This window comes from Electrona antarctica, assembly GCF_951216825.1.
Source record: "Electrona antarctica genome assembly, contig: scaffold_78, whole genome shotgun sequence".
NCBI lineage: Eukaryota > Metazoa > Chordata > Actinopteri > Myctophiformes > Myctophidae > Electrona > Electrona antarctica.
Genome location: NW_027637964.1, coordinates 395474 through 417799, shown reverse-complemented (window position 1 = coordinate 417799; position 22326 = coordinate 395474). Strand labels below are relative to the sequence as shown.

Genomic DNA, 22326 nt, shown 5'->3' with positions numbered 1-22326 from the left:
GACCACCTTACAGCCCGTAGCCCCTCCCCTAGCCTCGACCACCTTACAGCCCATAGCCCCTCCCCTAGCCTCGACCACCTTACAGCCCGTAGCCCCTCCCCTAGCCTCGACCACCTTACAGCCCGTAGCCCCTCCCCTAGCCTCGACCACCTTACAGCCCATAGCCCCTCCCCTAGCCTCGACCACCTTACAGCCCGTAGCCCCTCCCCTAGCCTCCACCACCTTACAGTCCGTAGCCCCTCCCCTAGCCTCGACCACCTTACAGCCCATAGCCCCTCCCCTAGCCTCGACCACCTTACAGCCTGTTGGTTTGTATCATTTATGTTGTTCTGTAAAAGTGGTGGTATTAGGGCTTGTTTGTTTGTGTGTGCCTCGACGGAGCGGGCGGTAGTTTCTGCTATCTGCACGCTGGTTGTGGTGGGCTGGTCTGGGCCAAATTCGCGCGAAAATGACCGGGCCGAATATTTTTCCCAGTCCAGCCCTGCTATAATCTACCCGATCTTGAGGCCTACAAAATCAGGAAATCAAATAGTCAACTACAACTAGTACCAAAAAGGTCGACTAGTGGATTTACTAGTCGACTAGTTGAATAGTCTACTAGTTGCTTAATGCCCTAGCGTGCGTGCGTGCGTGCGTGCGTGCGTGCGTGCGTGCGTGCGTGTGTGTGCGTACCGGGCACGGCAGCAGGCACCGTGCGTCTCAGTGCGGAGACGGTAGCCATGGCGACCTCCTGTGGCGTGTACTTCTTACTGCAGGAGTGTCCGGCCATCACCATGTTGGGTTTGAGGAGAGTTCCCTCCAGATAGACGTGGTGGTCTGAGAGGGCCTTGTAGCACGCTGCTAACACCTACAATACAGATACACATGTAGCACGATGCTAACACCTACAATACAGATACACATGTAGCACGATGCTAACACCTACAATACAGATACACATGTAGCACGATGCTAACACCTACAATACAGATACACATGTAGCACGATGCTAACACCTACAATACAGATACACATGTAGCACGATGCTAACACCTACAATACAGATACACATGTAGCACGCTGCTAACACCTACAATACAGATACACATGTAGCACGCTGCTAACACCTACAATACAGGTACACATGTAGCACAATGCTAACACCTACAGTACAGGTACACATGTAGCACGATGCTAACACCTACAATACAGATACACATGTAGCACGCTGCTAACACCTACAATACAGATACACATGTAGCACGATGCTAACACCTACAATACAGATACACATGTAGCACAATGCTAACACCTACAGATAAACATGGTCTGAGAGGGCCTTGTAGCACGCTGCTAACACCTACAGATAAACATGGTCTGAGAGGGCCTTGTAGCACGCTGCTAACACCTACAGATACACATGGTCTGAGAGGGCCTTGTAGCACGCTGCTAACACCTACAGATAAACATGGTCTGAGACGCGTTATTATGTATCCCACCAACATTCTAGGAAAGCCCTGCTGTGATTGGCCAGTAGTCGTAGTGATTGACAGTTCTCGTTTTTGCGACCAGTCATTACTGGTGATGTACTGACAGTGTAAATAAAGTTTTAGATGACCTCTGACCTTCTCCGTGATGTACTGGCAGTGTAAATAAAGTTTTAGATGACCTCTGACCTTCTCCGTGATGTACTGGCAGTGTAAATAAAGTTTTAGATGACCTCTGACCTTCTCCGTGATGTACTGGCAGTGTAAATAAAGTTTTAGATGACCTCTGACCTTCTCCGTGATGTACTGACAGTGTAAATAAAGTTTTAGATGACCTCTGACCTTCTCCGTGATGTACTGACAGTGTAAATAAAGTTTTAGATGACCTCTGACCTTCTCCGTGATGTACTGACAGTGTAAATAAAGTTTTAGATGACCTCTGACCTTCTCCGTGATGTACTGACAGTGTAAATAAAGTTTTAGATGACCTCTGACCTTCTCCGTGATGTACTGGCAGTGTAAATAAAGTTTTAGATGACCTCTGACCTTCTCCGTGATGTACTGGCAGTGTAAATAAAGTTTTAGATGACCTCTGACCTTCTCTGTGATGTACTGGCAGTGTAAATAAAGTTTTAGATGACCTCTGACCTTCTCCGTGATGTACTGGCAGTGTAAATAAAGTTTTAGATGACCTCTGACCTTCTCCGTGATGTACTGGCAGTGTAAATAAAGTTTTAGATGACCTCTGACCTTCTCCGTGATGTACTGGCAGCGCTGCAGATCATGATCTCCATCCGGGAGGATCTCTGGCTCTACGATGGGAACCAGACCGTTCTAGAAGAACACAGAGAGATAGATTAATGAACCAGACCGTTCTAGAAGAACACAGAGAGATAGATTAATGAACCAGACCGTTCTAGAAGAACACAGAGAGATAGATTAATGAACCAGACCGTTCTAGAAGAACACAGAGAGATAGATTAATGAACCAGACCGTTCTAGAAGAACACAGAGAGATAGATTAATGAACCAGACCGTTCTAGAAGAACACAGAGAGATAGATTAATGAACCAGACCATTCTAGAAGAACACAGAGAGATAGATTAATGAACCAGACCGTTCTAGAAGAACACAGAGAGATAGATTAATGAACCAGACCGTTCTAGAAGAACACAGAGAGATAAATTAATGAACCAGACCATTCTAGAAGAACACAGAGAGATAGATTAATGAACCAGACCGTTCTAGAAGAACACAGAGAGATAGATTAATGAACCAGACCATTCTAGAAGAACACAGAGAGATAGATTAATGAACCAGACCGTTCTAGAAGAACACAGAGAGATAGATTAATGAACCAGACCGTTCTAGAAGAACACAGAGAGATAGATTAATGAACCAGACCGTTCTAGAAGAACACAGAGAGATAGATTAATGAACCAGACCGTTCTAGAACACAGAGAGATAGATTAATGAACCACTTCACCACTTTTCAACCTATCTTCATATAATAGGTCCTCACTAATAATCATGAAAAAAATGGCGCAATTCTATTCTACTCAGTTTGTGTCTCATAGGAGGGCTGTGGGCAGTTCAGAAACCGTCCTCCAGTGACATCATCAATGGGGAATACAAGCTAATAAAAACTGCAGGCTTTCTAGTCCTGAAAAGTTGCAATGCGAAAATGGAAGCCATCGTTCTCACGATAATGAAAATCTAAACATTTTTGTAAAAAAAATCTTGTTTAAAAAGTAATCTGCCTAATGATGATGTCACTGGAGGACGGTTTCTAAACTGCCCACAGCCCTCCAATGAGACACAGACTGAGTAGAAAAAAATCTTGCCATTTTATCATGATTATTAGTGAGGACCTATTATATGAAGATAGGTTGAAAAGTGGTGAAGTGGTCCTTTAATGAACCAGACGGTTCTAGAAGAACACAGAGAGACAAGACTTTATGAAGGTCTGTCATACACTTCCTCTGGGAATTTAAGACCCCCATGTTGTCATTAATGACATCATTACTGAAGACCCCCATGTTGTCATTAACACCCTGAGCGTCATAAACAGAGTTTACTATCAAATAGTAAAGCGTTATTCATAGTATGGATTTTCGGTGGTGAGGTGACCACCGCAACTACAACATGACGTCACTGAGCCGCAGTGAAGAGCAAACCACCGCCCCAGCCCTTGACTCTGTTTTTACTCACCTCACCACCGGAGCGGTGGTCACCTCACCACCGGAGCGGTGGTCACCTCACCACCACAGCGGTGGTCACCTCACCACCAGAGCGGTGGTCACCTCACCACCAGAGCGGTGGTCACCTCACCACCAGAGCGGTGGTCACCTCACCACCAGAGCGGTGGTCACCTCACCACCGGAGCGGTGGTCACCTCACCACCGGAGCGGTGGTCACCTCACCACCAGAGCGGTGGTCACCTCACCACCAGAGCGGTGGTCACCTCACCACCAGAGCGGTGGTCACCTCACCACCAGAGCGGTGGTCACCTCACCACCAGAGCGGTGGTCACCTCACCACCAGAGCGGTGGTCACCTCACCACCAGAGCGGTGGTCACCTCACCACCAGAGCGGTGGTCACCTCACCACCAGAGCGGTGGTCACCTCACCACCAGAGCGGTGGTCACCTCACCACCAGAGCGGTGGTCACCTCACCACCAGAGCGGTGGTCACCTCACCACCAGAGCGGTGGTCACCTCACCACCAGAGCGGTGGTCACCTCACCACCAGAGCGGTGGTCACCTCACCACCAGAGCGGTGGTCACCTCACCACCAGAGCGGTGGTCACCTCACCACCAGAGCGGTGGTCACCTCACCACCAGAGCGGTGGTCACCTCACCACCAGAGCGGTGGTCACCTCACCACCAGAGCGGTGGTCACCTCACCACCAGAGCGGTGGTCACCTCACCACCAGAGCGGTGGTCACCTCACCACCACAGCGGTGGTCACCTCACCACCACAGCGGTGGTCACCTCACCACCAGAGCGGTGGTCACCTCACCACCAGAGCGGTGGTCACCTCACCACCAGAGCGGTGGTCACCTCACCACCAGAGCGGTGGTCACCTCACCACCAGAGCGGTGGTCACCTCACCACCAGAGCGGTGGTCACCTCACCACCAGAGCGGTGGTCACCTCACCACCGGAGCGGTGGTCACCTCACCACCGGAGCGGTGGTCACCTCACCACCGGAGCGGTGGTCACCTCACCACCAGAGCGGTGGTCACCTCACCACCAGAGCGGTGGTCACCTCACCACCAGAGCGGTGGTCACCTCACCACCAGAGCGGTGGTCACCTCACCACCAGAGCGGTGGTCACCTCACCACCAGAGCGGTGGTCACCTCACCACCAGAGCGGTGGTCACCTCACCACCAGAGCGGTGGTCACCTCACCACCAGAGCGGTGGTCACCTCACCACCAGAGCGGTGGTCACCTCACCACCGGAGCGGTGGTCACCTCACCACCGGAGCGGTGGTCACCTCACCACCGGAGCGGTGGTCACCTCACCACCAGAGCGGTGGTCACCTCACCACCAGAGCGGTGGTCACCTCACCACCAGAGCGGTGGTCACCTCACCACCAGAGTGGTGGTCACCTCACCACCGGAGTGGTGGTCACCTCACCACCAGAGCGGTGGTCACCTCACCACCAGAGCGGTGGTCACCTCACCACCAGAGCGGTGGTCACCTCACCACCAGAGCGGTGGTCACCTCACCACCAGAGCGGTGGTCACCTCACCACCAGAGCGGTGGTCACCTCACCACCAGAGCGGTGGTCACCTCACCACCAGAGCGGTGGTCACCTCACCACCAGAGCGGTGGTCACCTCACCACGGAAAATCCATACTATGAATAGGCCTTAACGCTCAGCGCCCATAGATTAATAAAAGGATATCCAAACCGATCACACCGCTCCACAGGCTGGGAGCATCGCTCCACAGGCTGGGAGCATCGCTCCACAGGCTGGGAGCACCGCTCCACAGGCTGGGAGCACCGCTCCACAGGCTGGGAGCACCGCTCCACAGGCTGGGAGCATCGCTCCACAGGCTGGGAGCATCGCTCCACAGGCTGGGAGCACCGCTCCACAGGCTGGGAGCATCGCTCCACAGGCTGGGAGCACCGCTCCACAGGCTGGGAGCATCGCTCCACAGGCTGGGAGCATCGCTCCACAGGCTGGGAGCACCGCTCCACAGGCTGGGAGCATCGCTCCACAGGCTGGGAGCATCGCTCCACAGGCTGGGAGCGCCTGTTGGGCAACATTCGATGTCATTTCCTGTCGGGACATCATCCAAAATGTCTCCCCCCCCCCCCCCGCCCATTTTAGCCGATGAGCCCGAATATCTTAAGGTTCAGGTTCAGGTTTATTTGTCATATGTATAAATACAAGTATAAATACAATGAAAATCATTTTGCTCAGAGCATTCTCAGTCTTATATACACAGGACATAGACAAACATCTATAGTGCAAAGAAAAATACAAAAACACAGACAAAGTGCAAGTGGGTGACAAAACAGTGCAATACAGTTAAAGGTCAGCTGTTCAGCAGCCTGACTGCCTGGGGGAAGAAACTGTTGCTGAGACGGGTGGTGCGAGATTTGATGCTCTGGTAGCGTTTTTTGGAAGGGAGTTGTTTGAACAGGGTATTTGCGGGATGGCTGGTGTCTTTGATGATGTTGTGGGCTTTTTTCATACAACGAGTGTTGTAGATGTTGTGGAGACTGGGTAGTTCTGCGTTACCGATGATTTTAGCTGCTGTTTTAACGGTCCTCTGCAACCTGTTGCGGTCCTGAGCGGTCGTGTTACCGTACCACACTGTGATACAGCCAGTTAAGACACTTTCAATTATACAGCGATAAAAGTTCACTAGTCCTTTTGTACTTAGGCCAAACTTTTTAAGGCGCCTCAGAAAGTACAGTCGCTGCTGCGCCGTCTTGAGGATGTACTCGGTGTTGAGTGACCATGTGAATGTGTCTGTGATGTGTATGCCCAGGAATTTAAAGTTATCAACTATGTCGACAGATGACCCTTTGATGGAAATGGGGGTGTGGATACCTTTGGACTTCCTGAAGTCTACAATGATTTCTTTGGTCTTATTGGTGTTAAGTGAGAGGTTGTTGTTATCGCACCATAGAGTTAGATCTTCTATCTCCCTCCTATAGGCCCTCTCATCACCGTCGGTTATTAAACCGATCACTGTGGTATCATCCGCAAATTTAATTACGCTGTTATTCCCACATCTGGCGACACAATCAAACGTAAACAAACTGTACAACAGAGGACTGAGGCAGCAGCCTTGGGGCGCACCGGTTCTGGTGAGAACTGTGGATGAGCATCTCTCTCCTATGCGTACACAGGGGGCCTGCCTGTCAGAAAATCAAATAGCCAATTACAGATGGAGCTGCCCACACCAAGGCCACTGAGTTTCAACACTAATTTAGATGGTACAATAGTGTTGAATGCGGAACTGTAATCTATGAACAGTAGTCTGACATAAGAGTTTTTCTTTTCAAGGTGTACCAGGGCAGTGTGTAAAGCAAGAGAGATCGCGTCGTCCACAGATCTATTTGAACAGTAAGCAAACTGTAATGGATCAATGTTAGCAGGAATAACTCGCGAATAACTCTTGATCTAAATCAATCCGTCCAATTCTAACCAAAGATCATGTGTTAGACGGCCCACCGCGGTCCCGTCGCTAGTCACGGTAGAATTAATCATACCTCCCGTTGTTGTCGATCGCCTCGGGAGTGTTTTGGCTACATCTAGCTGCTTCAGCTACATCCAAGATGGCGCCTGCTGCGTCGCTAAATGTGCTACTTCAGCTACATCCAAGATGGCGCCTGCTGCGTCGCTAAATGCTTCAGCTACATCCAAGATGGCGCCTGCTGCGTCGCTAAATGCTTCAGCTACATCCAAGATGGCGCCTGCTGCGTCGCTAAATGCTTCAGCTACATCCAAGATGGCGCCTGCTGCGTCGCTAAATGCTTCAGCTACATCCAAGATGGCGCCTGCTGCGTCGCTAAATGCTTCAGCTACATCCAAGATGGCGCCTGCTGCGTCGCTAAATGCTTCAGCTACATCCAAGATGGCGCCTGCTGCGTCGCTAAATGTGCTCCGTTGCTGCAAATCGCTGGGCCTCTGATTTAATGGTCCTAAATAAATACCCCCGGGCGTTATGGGGTGTTCTCAATGACCCCCCCCCACCCCCCCCCACCCATGTGTTCTTAATGGTCCGGGCGTTATGGGGTGTTCTCAATGACCCCCCCCTCCCCCCCATGTGGTCCTAAATACCCCCGGGCGTTATGGGGTGTTCTCAATGACCCCCCCCTCCCCCCCATGTGTTCTTAATGGTCCGGGCGTTATGGGGTGTTCTCAATGACCCCCCCCCTCCCCCCCATGTGTTCTTAATGGTCCGGGCGTTATGGGGTGTTCTCAATGACCCCCCCCTCCCCCCCATGTGGTCCTAAATACCCCCGGGCGTTATGGGGTGTTCTCAATGACCCCCCCCTCCCCCCCATGTGTTCTTAATGGTCCGGGCGTTATGGGGTGTTCTCAATGACCCCCCCCCCTCCCCCCCATGTGTTCTTAATGGTCCGGGCGTTATGGGGTGTTCTCAATGACCCCCCCCTCCCCCCCATGTGGTCCTAAATACCCCCGGGCGTTATGGGGTGTTCTCAATGACCCCCCCCCTCCCCCCCATGTGTTCTTAATGGTCCGGGCGTTATGGGGTGTTCTCAATGACCCCCCCCTCCCCCCCATGTGTTCTTAATGGTCCGGGCGTTATGGGGTGTTCTCAATGACCCCCCCCCCTCCCCCCCATGTGGTCCTAAATACCCCCGGGCGTTATGGGGTGTTCTCAATGACCCCCCCCTCCCCCCCATGTGTTCTTAATGGTCCGGGCGTTATGGGGTGTTCTCAATGACCCCCCCCTCCCCCCCATGTGTTCTTAATGGTCCGGGCGTTATGGGGTGTTCTCAATGACCCCCCCCCTCCCCCCCATGTGTTCTTAATGGTCCGGGCGTTATGGGGTGTTCTCAATGACCCCCCCCTCCCCCCCATGTGGTCCTAAATACCCCCGGGCGTTATGGGGTGTTCTCAATGACCCCCCCCTCCCCCCCATGTGTTCTTAATGGTCCGGGCGTTATGGGGTGTTCTCAATGACCCCCCCTCCCCCCCATGTGTTCTTAATGGTCCGGGCGTTATGGGGTGTTCTCAATGACCCCCCCCTCCCCCCCATGTGGTCCTAAATACCCCCGGGCGTTATGGGGTGTTCTCAATGACCCCCCCCTCCCCCCCATGTGTTCTTAATGGTCCGGGCGTTATGGGGTGTTCTCAATGACCCCCCCCCTCCCCCCATGTGTTCTTAATGGTCCGGGCGTTATGGGGTGTTCTCAATGACCCCCCCCCCCCCCCCCCCCCATGTGTTCTTAATGGTCCGGGCGTTATGGGGTGTTCTCAATGACCCCCCCCCCCCCATGTGTTCTTAATGGTCCGGGCGTTATGGGGTGTTCTCAATGACCCCCCCCCCCCCATGTGTTCTTAATGGTCCGGGCGTTATGGGGTGTTCTCAATGACCCCCCCCCCCCCCCCCCATGTGTTCTTAATGGTCCGGGCGTTATGGGGTGTTCTCAATGACCCCCCCCCTCCCCCCCATGTGTTCTTAATGGTCCGGGCGTTATGGGGTGTTCTCAATGACATTACTGAAGCCCCCCCCCCCCCCCTCCTCCCATGTGTTCTTAATGGTCCTAAATACCCCCGGGCGTTATGGGGTCTGCTATTTTTGAAAAATCGAACGACTGACATAGAAACATAGCTTTTTCAGAAAACTGTCAGGATGTAGAAGACATTTTTAGAATCTGATCTCAGGTCAAAATGGGTTAATGGTCCGGGCGTTCGGGGTGTTCTCAATAACATGATTACTGAACCCCCCACCCCCCTCCCCCCTCTCACCTGCTGGCAGATGCTGGCGTACCTCGCCAGCACGTTGGCGTTCTCTGCGATGGCGAGCGCCGACGGACATCCGTCCGAGATCTTCAGGACACACCTCCACTTGGCGAAGTCACAGCCGTCCCTCTTGTACTGAGCACAGCGCTCCGAGAGGCCGTCCAGACCTGACGATGAGACATAACGTTACTATACTGAGCACAGCGCCCCCTAGAGGCCATCCAGACCTGACGATGAGACATAACGTTACTATACTGAGCACAGCGCCCCCTAGAGGCCGTCCAGACCTGACGATGAGACATAACGTTACTATACTGAGCACAGCGCCCCCTAGAGGCCGTCCAGACCTGACGATGAGAGATAACGTTACTATACTGAGCACAGCGCCCCCTAGAGGCCGTCCAGACCTGACGATGAGACATAACGTTACTATACTGAGCACAGCGCCCCCTAGAGGCCGTCCAGACCTGACGATGAGACATAACGTTACTATACTGAGCACAGCGCCCCCTAGAGGCCGTCCAGACCTGACGATAAAACATAACGTTACTATACTGAGCACAGCGCCCCCTAGAGGCCATCCAGACCTGACGATGAGACATAACGTTACTATACTGAGCACAGCGCCCCCTAGAGGCCATCCAGACCTGACGATGAGACATAACGTTACTATACTGAGCACAGCGCCCCCTAGAGGCCATCCAGACCTGACGATGAGACATAACGTTACTATACTGAGCACAGCGCCCCCTAGAGGCCATCCAGACCTGACGATGAGACATAACGTTACTATACTGAGCACAGCGCCCCCTAGAGGCCGTCCAGACCTGACGATGAGATAACGTTACTATACTGAGCACAGCGCCCCCTAGAGGCCGTCCAGACCTGACGATGAAACATAACGTTACTATACTGAGCACAGCGCCCCCTAGAGGCCGTCCATAAAACATAACGTTACTATACTCAGCACAGCGCCCCCTAGAGGCCGTCCATAAAACATAACGTTACTATACTGAGCACAGCGCCCCCTAGAGGCCGTCCATAAAACATAACGTTACTATACTGAGCACAGCGCCCCCTAGAGGCCGTCCATAAAACATAACGTTACTATACTGAGCACAGCGCCCCCTAGAGGCCGTCCATAAAACATAACGTTAATATACTGTGCACAGCGCCCCCTAGAGGCCGTCCATAAAACATAACGTTACTATACTGAGCACAGCGCCCCCTAGAGGCCGTCCAGACCTGACGATGAAACATAACGTTACTATACTGAGCACAGCGCCCCCTAGAGGCTGTCCAGACCTGACGATGAAACATAGCAACGTAGCTATGCTCCTCATCCGCCTCTCGTTCAAAATATGAACGCTTTTCGGTTCATGTATCGCAGGGCTGGGCAACTTAGACGATGGAGAGGAGCCACTATATCCTCACTCCCTAGAGGGCCATATGTTACTGTCGTAGCAAAAATAGACTATCTACAAGCTGGTGTGGTTGTGTTGGGTTGGGTTATGGTGTGGTTGTGTTGGGTTATGGTGTGGTTGTGTGGGTTATGGTGTGGTTGTGTAGGTTATGGTGTGGTTGTGTAGGTTATGGTGTGGTTGTGCAGGTTATGGTGTGGTTGTGCAGGTTATGGTGTGGTTGTGTTAGGTTATGGTGTGGTTGCGTAGGTTATGGTGTGGTTGTGTTGGGTCTTCTCACCCTGGGTGGTGGGTTAGGGTTGTGTTAGGTTGGTGTGGTTGTGTTAGGTTATGGTGTGGTTGTGTTGGGTCTTCTCACCCTGGGTGGTGGGTTAGGGTTGTGTAGGTTATGGTGTGGTTGTGTTAGGTTATGGTGTGGTTGTGTAGGTTATGGTGTGGTTGTGTTGGGTCTTCTCACCCTGGGTGGTGGTCTCACCATCCGTTCCATTCAGACCAGCGGTGCCTTTATCCACCTGTTGGAGAAAAGGAGAAGCATCAGGTTACGATAAACACTAATCAGGTTACGATAAACACTAATCCATTCAGAGAAATGAAGTATCAGGTTACGATAAACACTAATCAGGTTACGATAAACACTAATCCATTCAGAGAAATGAAGTATCAGGTTACGATAAACACTAATCAGGTTACGATAAACACTAATCAGGTTACGATAAACACTAATCAGGTTACGATAAACACTAATCCATTCAGAGAAATGAAGTATCAGGTTACGATAAACACTAATCCATTCAGAGAAATGAAGTATCAGGTTACGATAAACACTAATCAGGTTACGATAAACACTAATCCATTCAGAGAAATGAAGTATCAGGTTACGATAAACACTAATCAGGTTACGATAAACACTAATCAGGTTACGATAAACACTAATCAGGTTACGATAAACACTAATCCATTCAGAGAAATGAAGTATCAGGTTACGATAAACACTAATCCATTCAGAGAAATGAAGTATCAGGTTACGATAAACACTAATCAGGTTACGATAAACACTAATCCATTCAGAGAAATGAAGTATCAGGTTACGATTACGATAAACACTAATCAGGTTACGATAAACAATAATCCATTCAGAGAAATGAAGTATCAGGTTACGATTACGATAAACACTAATCCATTCAGAGAAATGAAGTATCAGGTTACGATAAACACTAATCCATTCAGAGAAATGAAGTATCAGGTTACGATAAACACTAATCAGGTTACGATAAACACTAATCCATTCAGAGAAATGAAGTATCAGGTTACGATAAACACTAATCCATTCAGAGAAATGAAGTATCAGGTTACGATAAACACTAATCAGGTTACGATAAACACTAATCCATTCAGAGAAATTAAGTATCAGGTTACGATAAACACTAATCCATTCAGAGAAATGAAGTATCAGGTTACGATAAACACTAATCAGGTTACGATAAACACTAATCCATTCAGAGAAATGAAGTATCAGGTTACGATAAACACTAATCAGGTTACGATAAACACTAATCCATTCAGAGAAATGAAGTATCAGGTTACGATAAACACTAATCCATTCAGAGAAATGAAGTATCAGGTTACGATAAACACTAATCCATTCAGAGAAATGAAGTATCAGGTTACGATAAACACTAATCCATTCAGAGAAATGAAGTATCAGGTTACGATAAACACTAATCCATTCAGACAACACAAAACTTACAACTCTCTGGTCAAATGTTGGGCGTCATAGTATAGTTAGTATATTTTTAAAAAGAAACAGTTTTCTGAACAACCTCATGTTTCTATATCAGTGGTTCTCACAGGGTTAAACCTCATGTTTCTATATCAGTGGTTCTCACAGGGTTAAACCCTATGTTTCTATATCAGTGGTTCTCACAGGGTTAAACCTCATGTTTCTATATCAGTGGTTCTCACAGGGTTAAACCCTATGTTTCTATATCAGTGGTTCTCACAGGGTTAAACCCTATGTTTCTATATCAGTGGTTCTCACAGGGTTAAAACCCTATGTTTCTATATCAGTGGTTATCCTATGTTTCTATATCAGTGGTTCTCACAGGGTTAAAACCATATGTTTCTATATCAGTGGTCCTCACAGGGTTAAACCCTATGTTTCTATATCAGTGGTTCTCACAGGGTTAAAACCATATGTTTCTATATCAGTGGTCCTCACAGGGTTAAACCCTATTTTTCTATATCAGTGGTTCTCACAGGGTTAAAACCATATGTTTCTATATCAGTGGTTCTCACAGGGTTAAAACCATATGTTTCTATATCAGTGGTTCTCACAGGGTTAAACCCCATGTTTCTATGTCAGTGGTTCTCACAGGGTTAAACCGCATGTTTCTATGTCAGTGGTTCTCACAGGGTTACACCCTATGTTTCTATATCAGTGGTTCTCACAGGGTTAAACCTCATGTTTCTATATCAGTGGTTCTCACAGGGTTAAACCCTATGTTTCTATGTCAGTGGTTCTCACAGGGTTAACCCCTATGTTTCTATGTCAGTGGTTCTCACAGAGTTAACCCCTATGTTTCTATGTCAGTGGTTCTCACAGGGTTAAACCCTATGTTTCTATGTCAGTGGTTCTCACAGGGTTAACCCCTATGTTTCTATGTCAGTGGTTCTCACAGAGTTAAACCCTATGTTTCTATATCAGTGGTTCTCACAGGGTTAAACCTCATGTTTCTGTCAGTGGTGCTCAACCTTTTTCCATGTCAAGGACACCCAAAATTATGGGAATTCAATATGGGGAAACAACGTCTATGGGAATTCATGGAACAACGTCTATGGGAATTCAATATGGGGAAACAACGTCTATGGGAATTCAACATGGGGGAACAACGTCTATGCCCACCACCATGCCCCTCCCCCTGATGACCTTTGACCTCTCACCTTGATGCCCACCACGATGCCCTTGCCCTTGATGACCTCGGGGAACAGCACTCCGCTGTCAGACTTCTGGTAGAGCGTCTCGTGGAAGAAGATGACTCCGCCCACGCTGTCGGCGATGGAGGCGTCGACGGAGAAGAGAAGGTCCCGGAAGAACCGGCGGTTCTCCTCCGTGTTCTCCACCTTGATGTTCTGGAGGCGCTTGGCCATGGTGCCTGATGGGAAATGTAGTTTAGTTATGATACAGTAACATGGTGCCTGATGGGAAATGGAGTTTAGTTATGAATAGAGTTGTAGTTTAGTTATGACTAGAGTTGTCGTACTCAAGTCCTTCACTTGTCGAGTCCACATTTTCATATACTTGGTGTCAATTCATTCAGGACTCAATTCTACAGACCTGTAGATTCATGTTAATAATAATAATAATAATAATAATATTAATATCAACCTGTGGATTCATCTGCCGCCAGGATTCCTTTCCCCGGAGCGACGATCCTCTGAGCGATGTCCGACAGCTCCTTCTTCTGAGCCGGAGACAGCGACGGAAACTGATGAGTCATCCTGGAAGAAATGAGAACTGATGAGTCATCTTACAGTGTCTTATAGGGCAGTGCTCCACACCCCCACAGGGGGGCAGTGCTCCACACCCCCACAGGGGGGCAGTGTTCCACACCCCCACAGGGGGGCAGTGTTCCACACCCCCAAAGGGGGGCAGTGTTCCACACCCCCACAGGGGGGCAGTGTTCCACACCCCCACAGGGGGGCAGTGTTCCACACCCCCACAGGGAGGGCAGTGTTCCACACCCCCACAGGGGGGCAGTGTTCCACACCCCCACAGGGAGGGCAGTGTTCCACACCCCCACAGGAGGGCAGTGTTCCACACCCCCACAGGGGGCAGTGTTCCACACCCCCACAGGGGGCAGTGTTCTACACCCCCACAGGGAGGGCAGTGTTCCACACCCCCACAGGGGGCAGTGTTCCACACCCCCACAGGGGGCAGTGTTCCACACCCCCACAGGGGGCAGTGTCGTTCCACACCCCCACAGGGGGCAGTGTTCCACACCCCCACAGGGGGCAGTGTTCCACACCCCCACAGGGGGCAGTGTTCCACACCCACACAGGGAGGGCAGTGTTCCACACCCCCACAGGGGGGCAGTGTTCTACACCCCCACAGGGGGGCAGTGTTCCACACCCCCACAGGGGGGCAGTGTTCCACACCCCCACAGGGGGGCAGTGTTCCACACCCCCACAGGGGGGCAGTGTTCCACACCCCCACAGGGAGGGCAGTGTTCTACACCCCCACAGGGAGGCAGTGTTCCACACCCCCACAGGGGGGCAGTGTTCCACACCCCCACAGGGGGGCAGTGTTCCACACCCCCACAGGGGGGCAGTGTTCCACACCCCCACAGGGAGGGCAGTGTTCCACACCCCCACAGGGAGGGCAGTGTTCCACACCCCCACAGGGGGGCAGTGTTCCACACCCACACAGGGAGGGCAGTGTCGTTCCACACCCACACAGGGGGCAGTGTTCCACACCCACACAGGGGGCAGTGTCGTTCCACACCCACACAGGGAGGGCAGTGTCGTTCCACACCCACACAGGGGGCAGTGTTCCACACCCACACAGGGAGGGCAGTGTTCCACACCCACACAGGGAGGGCAGTGTTCCACACCCCCACAGGGGGGCAGTGTTCCACACCCACACAGGGAGGGCAGTGTTCCACACCCCCACAGGGGGCAGTGTTCCACACCCACACAGGGGGCAGTGTTCTACACCCCCACAGGGAGGGCAGTGTTCCACACCCCCACAGGGAGGGCAGTGTTCCACACCCCCACAGGGAGGGCAGTGTTCCACACCCACACAGGGAGGGCAGTGTTCCACACCCACACAGGGAGGGCAGTGTTCCACACCCACACAGGGGGCAGTGTTCCACACCCACACAGGGGGGGCAGTGTTCCACACCCCCACAGGGGGGGCAGTGTTCCACACCCCCACAGGGAGTGCAGTGTTCCACACCCCCACAGGGAGTGCAGTGTTCCACACCCACACAGGGAGGGCAGTGTTCCACACCCCCACAGGGGGCAGTGTTCCACACCCACACAGGGGGCAGTGTTCCACACCCCCACAGGGGGCAGTGTTCCACACCCACACAGGGAGGGCAGTGTTCCACACCCACACAGGGGGCAGTGTTCCACACCCCCACAGGGGGGGCAGTGTTCCACACCCCCACAGGGGGGGCAGTGTTCCACACCCCCACAGGGGGCAGTGTTCCACACCCCCACAGGGTGTGCAGTGTTCCACACCCCCACAGGGAGGGCAGTGTTCCACACCCCCACAGGGTGTGCAGTGTTCCACACCCCCACAGGGTGTGCAGTGTTCCACACCCCCACAGGGTGTGCAGTGTTCCACACCCCCACAGGGGGGCAGTGTTCCACACCCCCACAGGGAGTGCAGTGTTCCACACCCCCACAGGGAGTGCAGTGTTCCACACCCCCACAGGGAGGGCAGTGTTCCACACCCCCACAGGGAGGGCAGTGTTCCACACCCACACAGGGAGGGCAGTGTTCCACACCCCCACAGGGAGGGCAGTGTTCCACACCCCCACAGGGAGGGCAGTGTTCCACACCCCCACAGGGAGGGCAGTGTTCCACACCCCCACAGGGAGGGCAGTGTTCCACACCCCCACAGGGAGGGCAGTGTTCCACACCCCCACAGGGAGGGCAGTGTTCCACACCCCCACAGGGAGGGCAGTGTTCCACACCCCCACAGGGAGGGCAGTGTTCCACACCCCCACAGGGAGTGCAGTGTTCCACACCCCCACAGGGAGTGCAGTGTTCCACACCCCCACAGGGAGTGCAGTGTTCCACACCCCCACAGGGAGGGCAGTGTTCCACACCCCCACAGGGAGGGCAGTGTTCCACACCCCCACAGGGAGGGCAGTGTTCCACTAGTGGCTCTAGTCCAGCCTCGCGCTGCGATACCAGCTCTATAGTCACTAGTTAAACCCATTCAGACCCGAGACCAGATTCTACAAATGTAACCAGATTTGACTGAGAGCCTGCCATCATGCAAACTCCAGCTTTTTACAAGAGGAGAAAAACTGAATCTATTTATATTTTATCCAAAATGAGTTAATAACACAGGCAGACTCTTCACATACTAGAGCATGTCTGAAATAAATAGCAAAGATGAAATCGACATGTAAATATGAAATAAATGCTTAAACATGTAGCTAGGTGTAATGTTAGAGACCACAGAAGACATGTAAATATGAAATAAATGCTTAAACATGTAGCTAGGTGTAATGTTAGAGACCACAGAAGACATGTAAATATGAAATGAATGCATAAACATGTAGCTAGGTGTAATGTTAGAGTCCACAGAAGTGAACCTTTCAAGCCTGTTTTCTCAACTCGCTGTTTCTCTGCCAGACATTACTCTATAAGCCATATCTCCAAAACTGGTGGGTCAAACTGAACAACCAATGTCAATTTTAAGCTATAATTCCCTGCTTTCACATGACATGAAAAAACGAAAATTCAAAAAAAATCCAATGGCAGTCCCTCAGTCACATTTGGCCACAAATGTCTTCCAATTCATGACAGTTTTCTGAAAAACCTTCTTCATGTCAAGGACCCCCAGAAATATATGTAATTGGCCCGCCGACCCCCATCTGAAAATATGTTGTTCCAGGGCCCCCCCCCGCCCCCCCCTTGAAGCAAAGTTAAAAGCGAATACATCACAGATTTGCACCACATTTTCACGATTTAAAAAAAATAGCAGATCTACAAGCTGTCATAGCTGTAGATCTGCCACCGAGTGGCGCGTAGATCTGCTTGTAGATCAGCTTGTAGATCTGCTATTTTTGAAAAATCGAAGAACCACTGACATAGAAACATAGCTTTTTCAGAAAACTGTCAGGATGTAGAAGACTGAGAGCAGAACTTTAGACCCACATATTCTGTCATGTCTGTCTGTGTGATCAATGAGTTGATATGTGATGAGTGATGAGAATGAGTTGATGCATGACTTTGTGATCAATGAGTTGATATGTGATGAGTGATGAGAATGAGTTGATGCATGACTTTGTGATCAATGAGTTGATAAGCGTTGCATTTGCTTTCTTGGCAACATTGTGACGGTATTTCTAAAGCACGGTGGCGTGTTCGGTTCCACCCTGTGGGAGTCAACAGGAGGTGTGCTGGGTTGGTTATGTAGATTATTGTGTAACTATTTCCCTGAACACTGTGTTCACACTGTACTCTGTACTACTGTACTGTACACACGGTGTGCTGCTCACATCCGCATTCTAACCGCACCACTCTTTCATGTGACACACTGGCGGGGGCGTGCACAGACATTTAGAGGGTCAGGGGTCACAGACATTTAGAGGGTCAGGGGTCACAGACATTTAGAGGGTCAGGGGTCAGGGGTCACAGACATTTAGAGGGTCAGGGGTCACAGACATTTAGAGGGGCAGGGGTCAGGGGTCACAGACATTTAGAGGGTCAGGGGTCACAGACATTTAGAGGGTCAGGGGTCACAGACATTTAGAGGGTCAGGGGTCACAGACATTTAGAGGGTCAGGGTGACCGCCAAAGAAATGCGAGTACGACGCTGCGCCTGCATGCGTCGTGAGGATAGAATGTATAGGTACAGGTCGTGATCTTGTCATAGCTGCCGGATTCACTTCCAGGAGTGTTGGCAACCCTTCTTCTGAACAGCTCATATTCGATATGCACTATACTCCATTCTGGACGGGAACCCCTTTTGGTGTTTTAACTAAGCATTATGTTATACTTTAGCTATTGAAAAATAGCAGATCTACAAGCTCATAGTGCACCACCGAGTGGCGCGCTATGAGCGAAAATGTGGAGTAAATGTTTGAATATATATATTCTTTATGTGCAACAACAAAGCTACTGCTCTCCCAAATCTGCCCCACACTGGATACTATCGCCATTTTATTTAATTGAGTCAACTATATACTCTTTAATTGCAAACTAGATTCAACATACTCAACCCTGCACACAGTCTAAATATGCCCCCGAAATATTGTACTGAGCAAATAGACTGTTACCACCTTCAATAATAATAGTCTTTATTGTCTCCACATCATATATTTTCTTTGTCATGGACACAACATTAATAATTCTACTCGAGTTGGAAGCATTAAGACCCATTTTAACCCTCAATGGCTTCCTTTCTGAAAAATAACATTGTAAAAAGATTCCTGCGTTTAGATATTGATACTATACTATTTACAATGAGATGCGGACGGGAGCTGGTGCCACTTGGACCCGGATGTAACGTAGCACTACAAAATGACGTCGGACTTAAATACTGAATCTCCCTCAGGGTATCAGGTACGGTCGCCCCTAAACCATCTCCCTCAGGGTATCGGTGTGGTCGCCCCTAAACCATCTCCCTCATGGTATTGGTACGGTCGCCCCTAAACCATCTCCCTCACGGTATCAGGTACGGTCGCCCCTAAACCATCTCCCTCATGGTATCGGATACGGTCGCCCCTAAACCATCTCCCTCACGGTATCGGATACGGTCGCCCCTAAACCATCTCCCTCATGGTATTGGTGCGGTCGCCCCTAAACCATCTCCCTCATAGTATCAGGTACGGTCGCCCCTAAACCATCTCCCTCAGGGTATCGGTGTGGTCGCCCCTAAACCATCTCCCTCTTGGTACGGTCGCCCCTAAACCATCTCCCTCATGGTATCAGGTACGGTCGCCCCTAAACCATCTCCCTCACGGTATCGGGTACGGTTGCCCCTAAACCATCTCCCTCAGGGTATCAGGTACGGTCGCCCCTAAACCATCTCCCTCATGGTATCGGTGCGGTCGCCCCTAAACCATCTCCCTCACGGTATTGGGTACGGTCGCCCCTAAACCATCTCCCTCAAGGTATTGGTGCGGTCGCCCCTAAACCATTTCCCTCACGGTATCAGGTACGGTCGCCCCTAAACCATCTCCCTCATGGTATCAGGTATGGTCGCCCCTAAAACATCTCCCTCACGGTATCGGGTACGGTCACCCCTAAACCATCTCCCTCAGGGTATCAGGTACGGTCGCCCCTAAACCATCTCCCTCATGGTATCAGGTACGGTCGCCCCTAAACCATCTCCCTCATGGTATCAGGTACGGTCGCCCCTAAACCATCTCTAGCATATATAACATTATTACCATATAGTGGTGGTGTTAATGGTGCCGGCCAGATTCCAGCGAGCCGCCCGCGTCCGAAACGGTTGAGAAATGACAGAGTTTCCGCGTGGGGGTCCCTCTACTGTACTGTACTGTACTGTACTGTACTGGCACACCCAAAATCATCACATATACAGTTAACATGTGTGTGTGTGTGTGTGTGTTAGGTTGCGCACAGGTGGTGAAAAACAACCATGCTGTTTTCATGCTCAGACCCAGGCAGGCACCCACCCAGCCAGCCAGCCAGCCAGCCAGCCAGACACCCAGCCAGCCAGCCAGCCACACACATAGCTCCATAAACACTCAAAAACTGTTAACTGTGAGTGGACGACACCATAAAGCATTACACTTGTTTAAAACAGTGACTGTCCACCATTTTCAATTCATCAAAACATTTAGAGACGAACAAATATACACAACAATATAGTCAAAACAGGAAATCATCATAGAGGAGGTAAAAAGGGAAAAGAAACATACACATTTATATAATATACATTTAAACTAAACTCCAAAACTGAGTTAAAATCCGTTCACAACCACAGCCGTGATGCAATAAACTCCCATTTTAAATTCCGTGTAAACTAAACTCCAGGAAAAACAAAAAGTCCAAATGCTAGAGAATCAACGACCCATTTAAACCAAAGTACAACATCCATCCATCCATCTTAGAGATCATTGTGTTCCGATCATCGATACAGAGGGAATGTATCGATCATCGATACAGAGGGAATGTATCGATCATCGATACAGAGGGAATGCATCGATCATCGATACAGAGGGAATGTATCGATCATCGATACAGAGGGAATGTATCGATCATCGATACAGAGGGAATGTATCGATCAACACAAGAGACGGTCACGGCCACACAGCCACCTCAAAGTACGGCCACTGAGTCGACTTGGGGACCCAACACAAGGACAACACAAGAGATGGTCACGGCCACACAGCTAACTCAAGGTACGGCCACGGAGCCGACTTGGGGACCCAACGAAGCTCCTCCAAGGAAAACAAACAAATGAACGGAGCTGAACGTGAATCCCCCCCACCGCCCACCCCTTTTTTTCCCCTCACTGTATATGTTTCTTTTCCCTTTTTACCTCCTTTATGATGAATTCCTGTTCTGTCTATAGAAGTGTCTATTTGTACGTCTCTAAATGTTTTGATGATTTGAACATGGTGGACCCTATTGGAAACAAGTGTAATGCTTAATTGGGTCGTCCACTCACAGTTAACAGCCTTTGTATTGAGTTTGTGCTTGAAATGTACTGTAATTCTGCAAACTGTTAATAAATTCTTCAATCAATCAATCAATCATCGATACAGAGGGAATGTATCGATCATCGATACAGAGGGAATGTATCGGGGATAAGCAGCGCTACATTAATGTCCTGCTACATTGTAGCCAGAAGTCACACTTTTAAAGTTGTTAAAACTCGCTCAGTGACGCTCATTCTGTAGCGTCAAGGGCTAGAGGCTAAATGTGACAATATTAAACCATCTACTTCTACACGAACGGACTTTTAAAAAGTTGCAGAACCTGAAGTATAATAAGTATAATAATAATAATAATAACAACATGCAGCTATACGTGCATTTACAGTCTAACCAAACCGGCCATGCACACACACAGCTCCGCGTGGAACCTCAGCGGATCCAAGTCTAAACACATTGACTTTGTTTTGATGTTAAATCGTCTTACTTGTCGTCGGTAGTATTGATGTGTGGTCGAGCCGCAGTAGATCACAGTGGAGGATTCTCTCTCTCTCTCTCTTTCAGAAGGATGTGTAGAAGAAGAAGGACGACCAGAACCAGAACCTGAGTATTTATGGACTTTAAAAACAAACACAGGAGGGCTGTGTGTGTGTGTGTGTGTGTGTGCGTGCGTGTGTGTGAGGGCGTGCGGCCACACCGCTGCCGTGATTGGAGCAGAGGCGCAGCAGGGGGCGTGGCCAGTGGTGGTAAGAGGAAGTACTCTGTGAGGTGGCGTCAATAATTAATGAATTCATATACTTTATTAGAAATAGTCAATAAAGTAAAATACCTGAATTCTAAATGTGTGTGTGTGTGTGTGTGTGTGTGTGTGTGTGTGTGTGTGTGTGTGTGTGTGTGTGTGTGTGTGTGTGTGTGTGTGTGTGTGTGTGTGTGTGTGTGTGTGTGTGTGTGTGTATGTGTGTGTGTGTGCGTGTGTGTGTTAAATAAATATACTTTATTAAAACAGTCAAAGTAAAAATACCTGAAATACTAAATGTGACTCAATATATATATAAAAAAACTCGATCAAATTAAGTAAAAAAAAAAGTACAACAAACTAATATACTGTACAT

At 50.0% G+C, this 22326-nt stretch overlaps 1 protein-coding gene across 1 annotated transcript in view; it reads right to left on the bottom strand.

The window, feature by feature from the left end:
* Positions 1-21870, bottom strand: part of LOC306918508 (fructose-bisphosphate aldolase B) — a 103753-nt gene extending 81883 nt beyond the window's left edge. The window contains exons 1-7 of the mRNA XM_079531409.1: positions 21702-21870; positions 14233-14345; positions 13788-13999; positions 11305-11359; positions 9433-9593; positions 2217-2300; positions 673-847 (exon numbers count right to left, since the gene is read on the bottom strand). Coding sequence (XP_079387535.1) covers positions 673-847; positions 2217-2300; positions 9433-9593; positions 11305-11359; positions 13788-13999; positions 14233-14344 — 799 coding nt within the window. The 5' untranslated portion in view covers position 14345; positions 21702-21870. The remainder of the gene's footprint in view (positions 1-672; positions 848-2216; positions 2301-9432; positions 9594-11304; positions 11360-13787; positions 14000-14232; positions 14346-21701) is intronic.
* Positions 21871-22326: the final 456 nt, after the last annotated feature.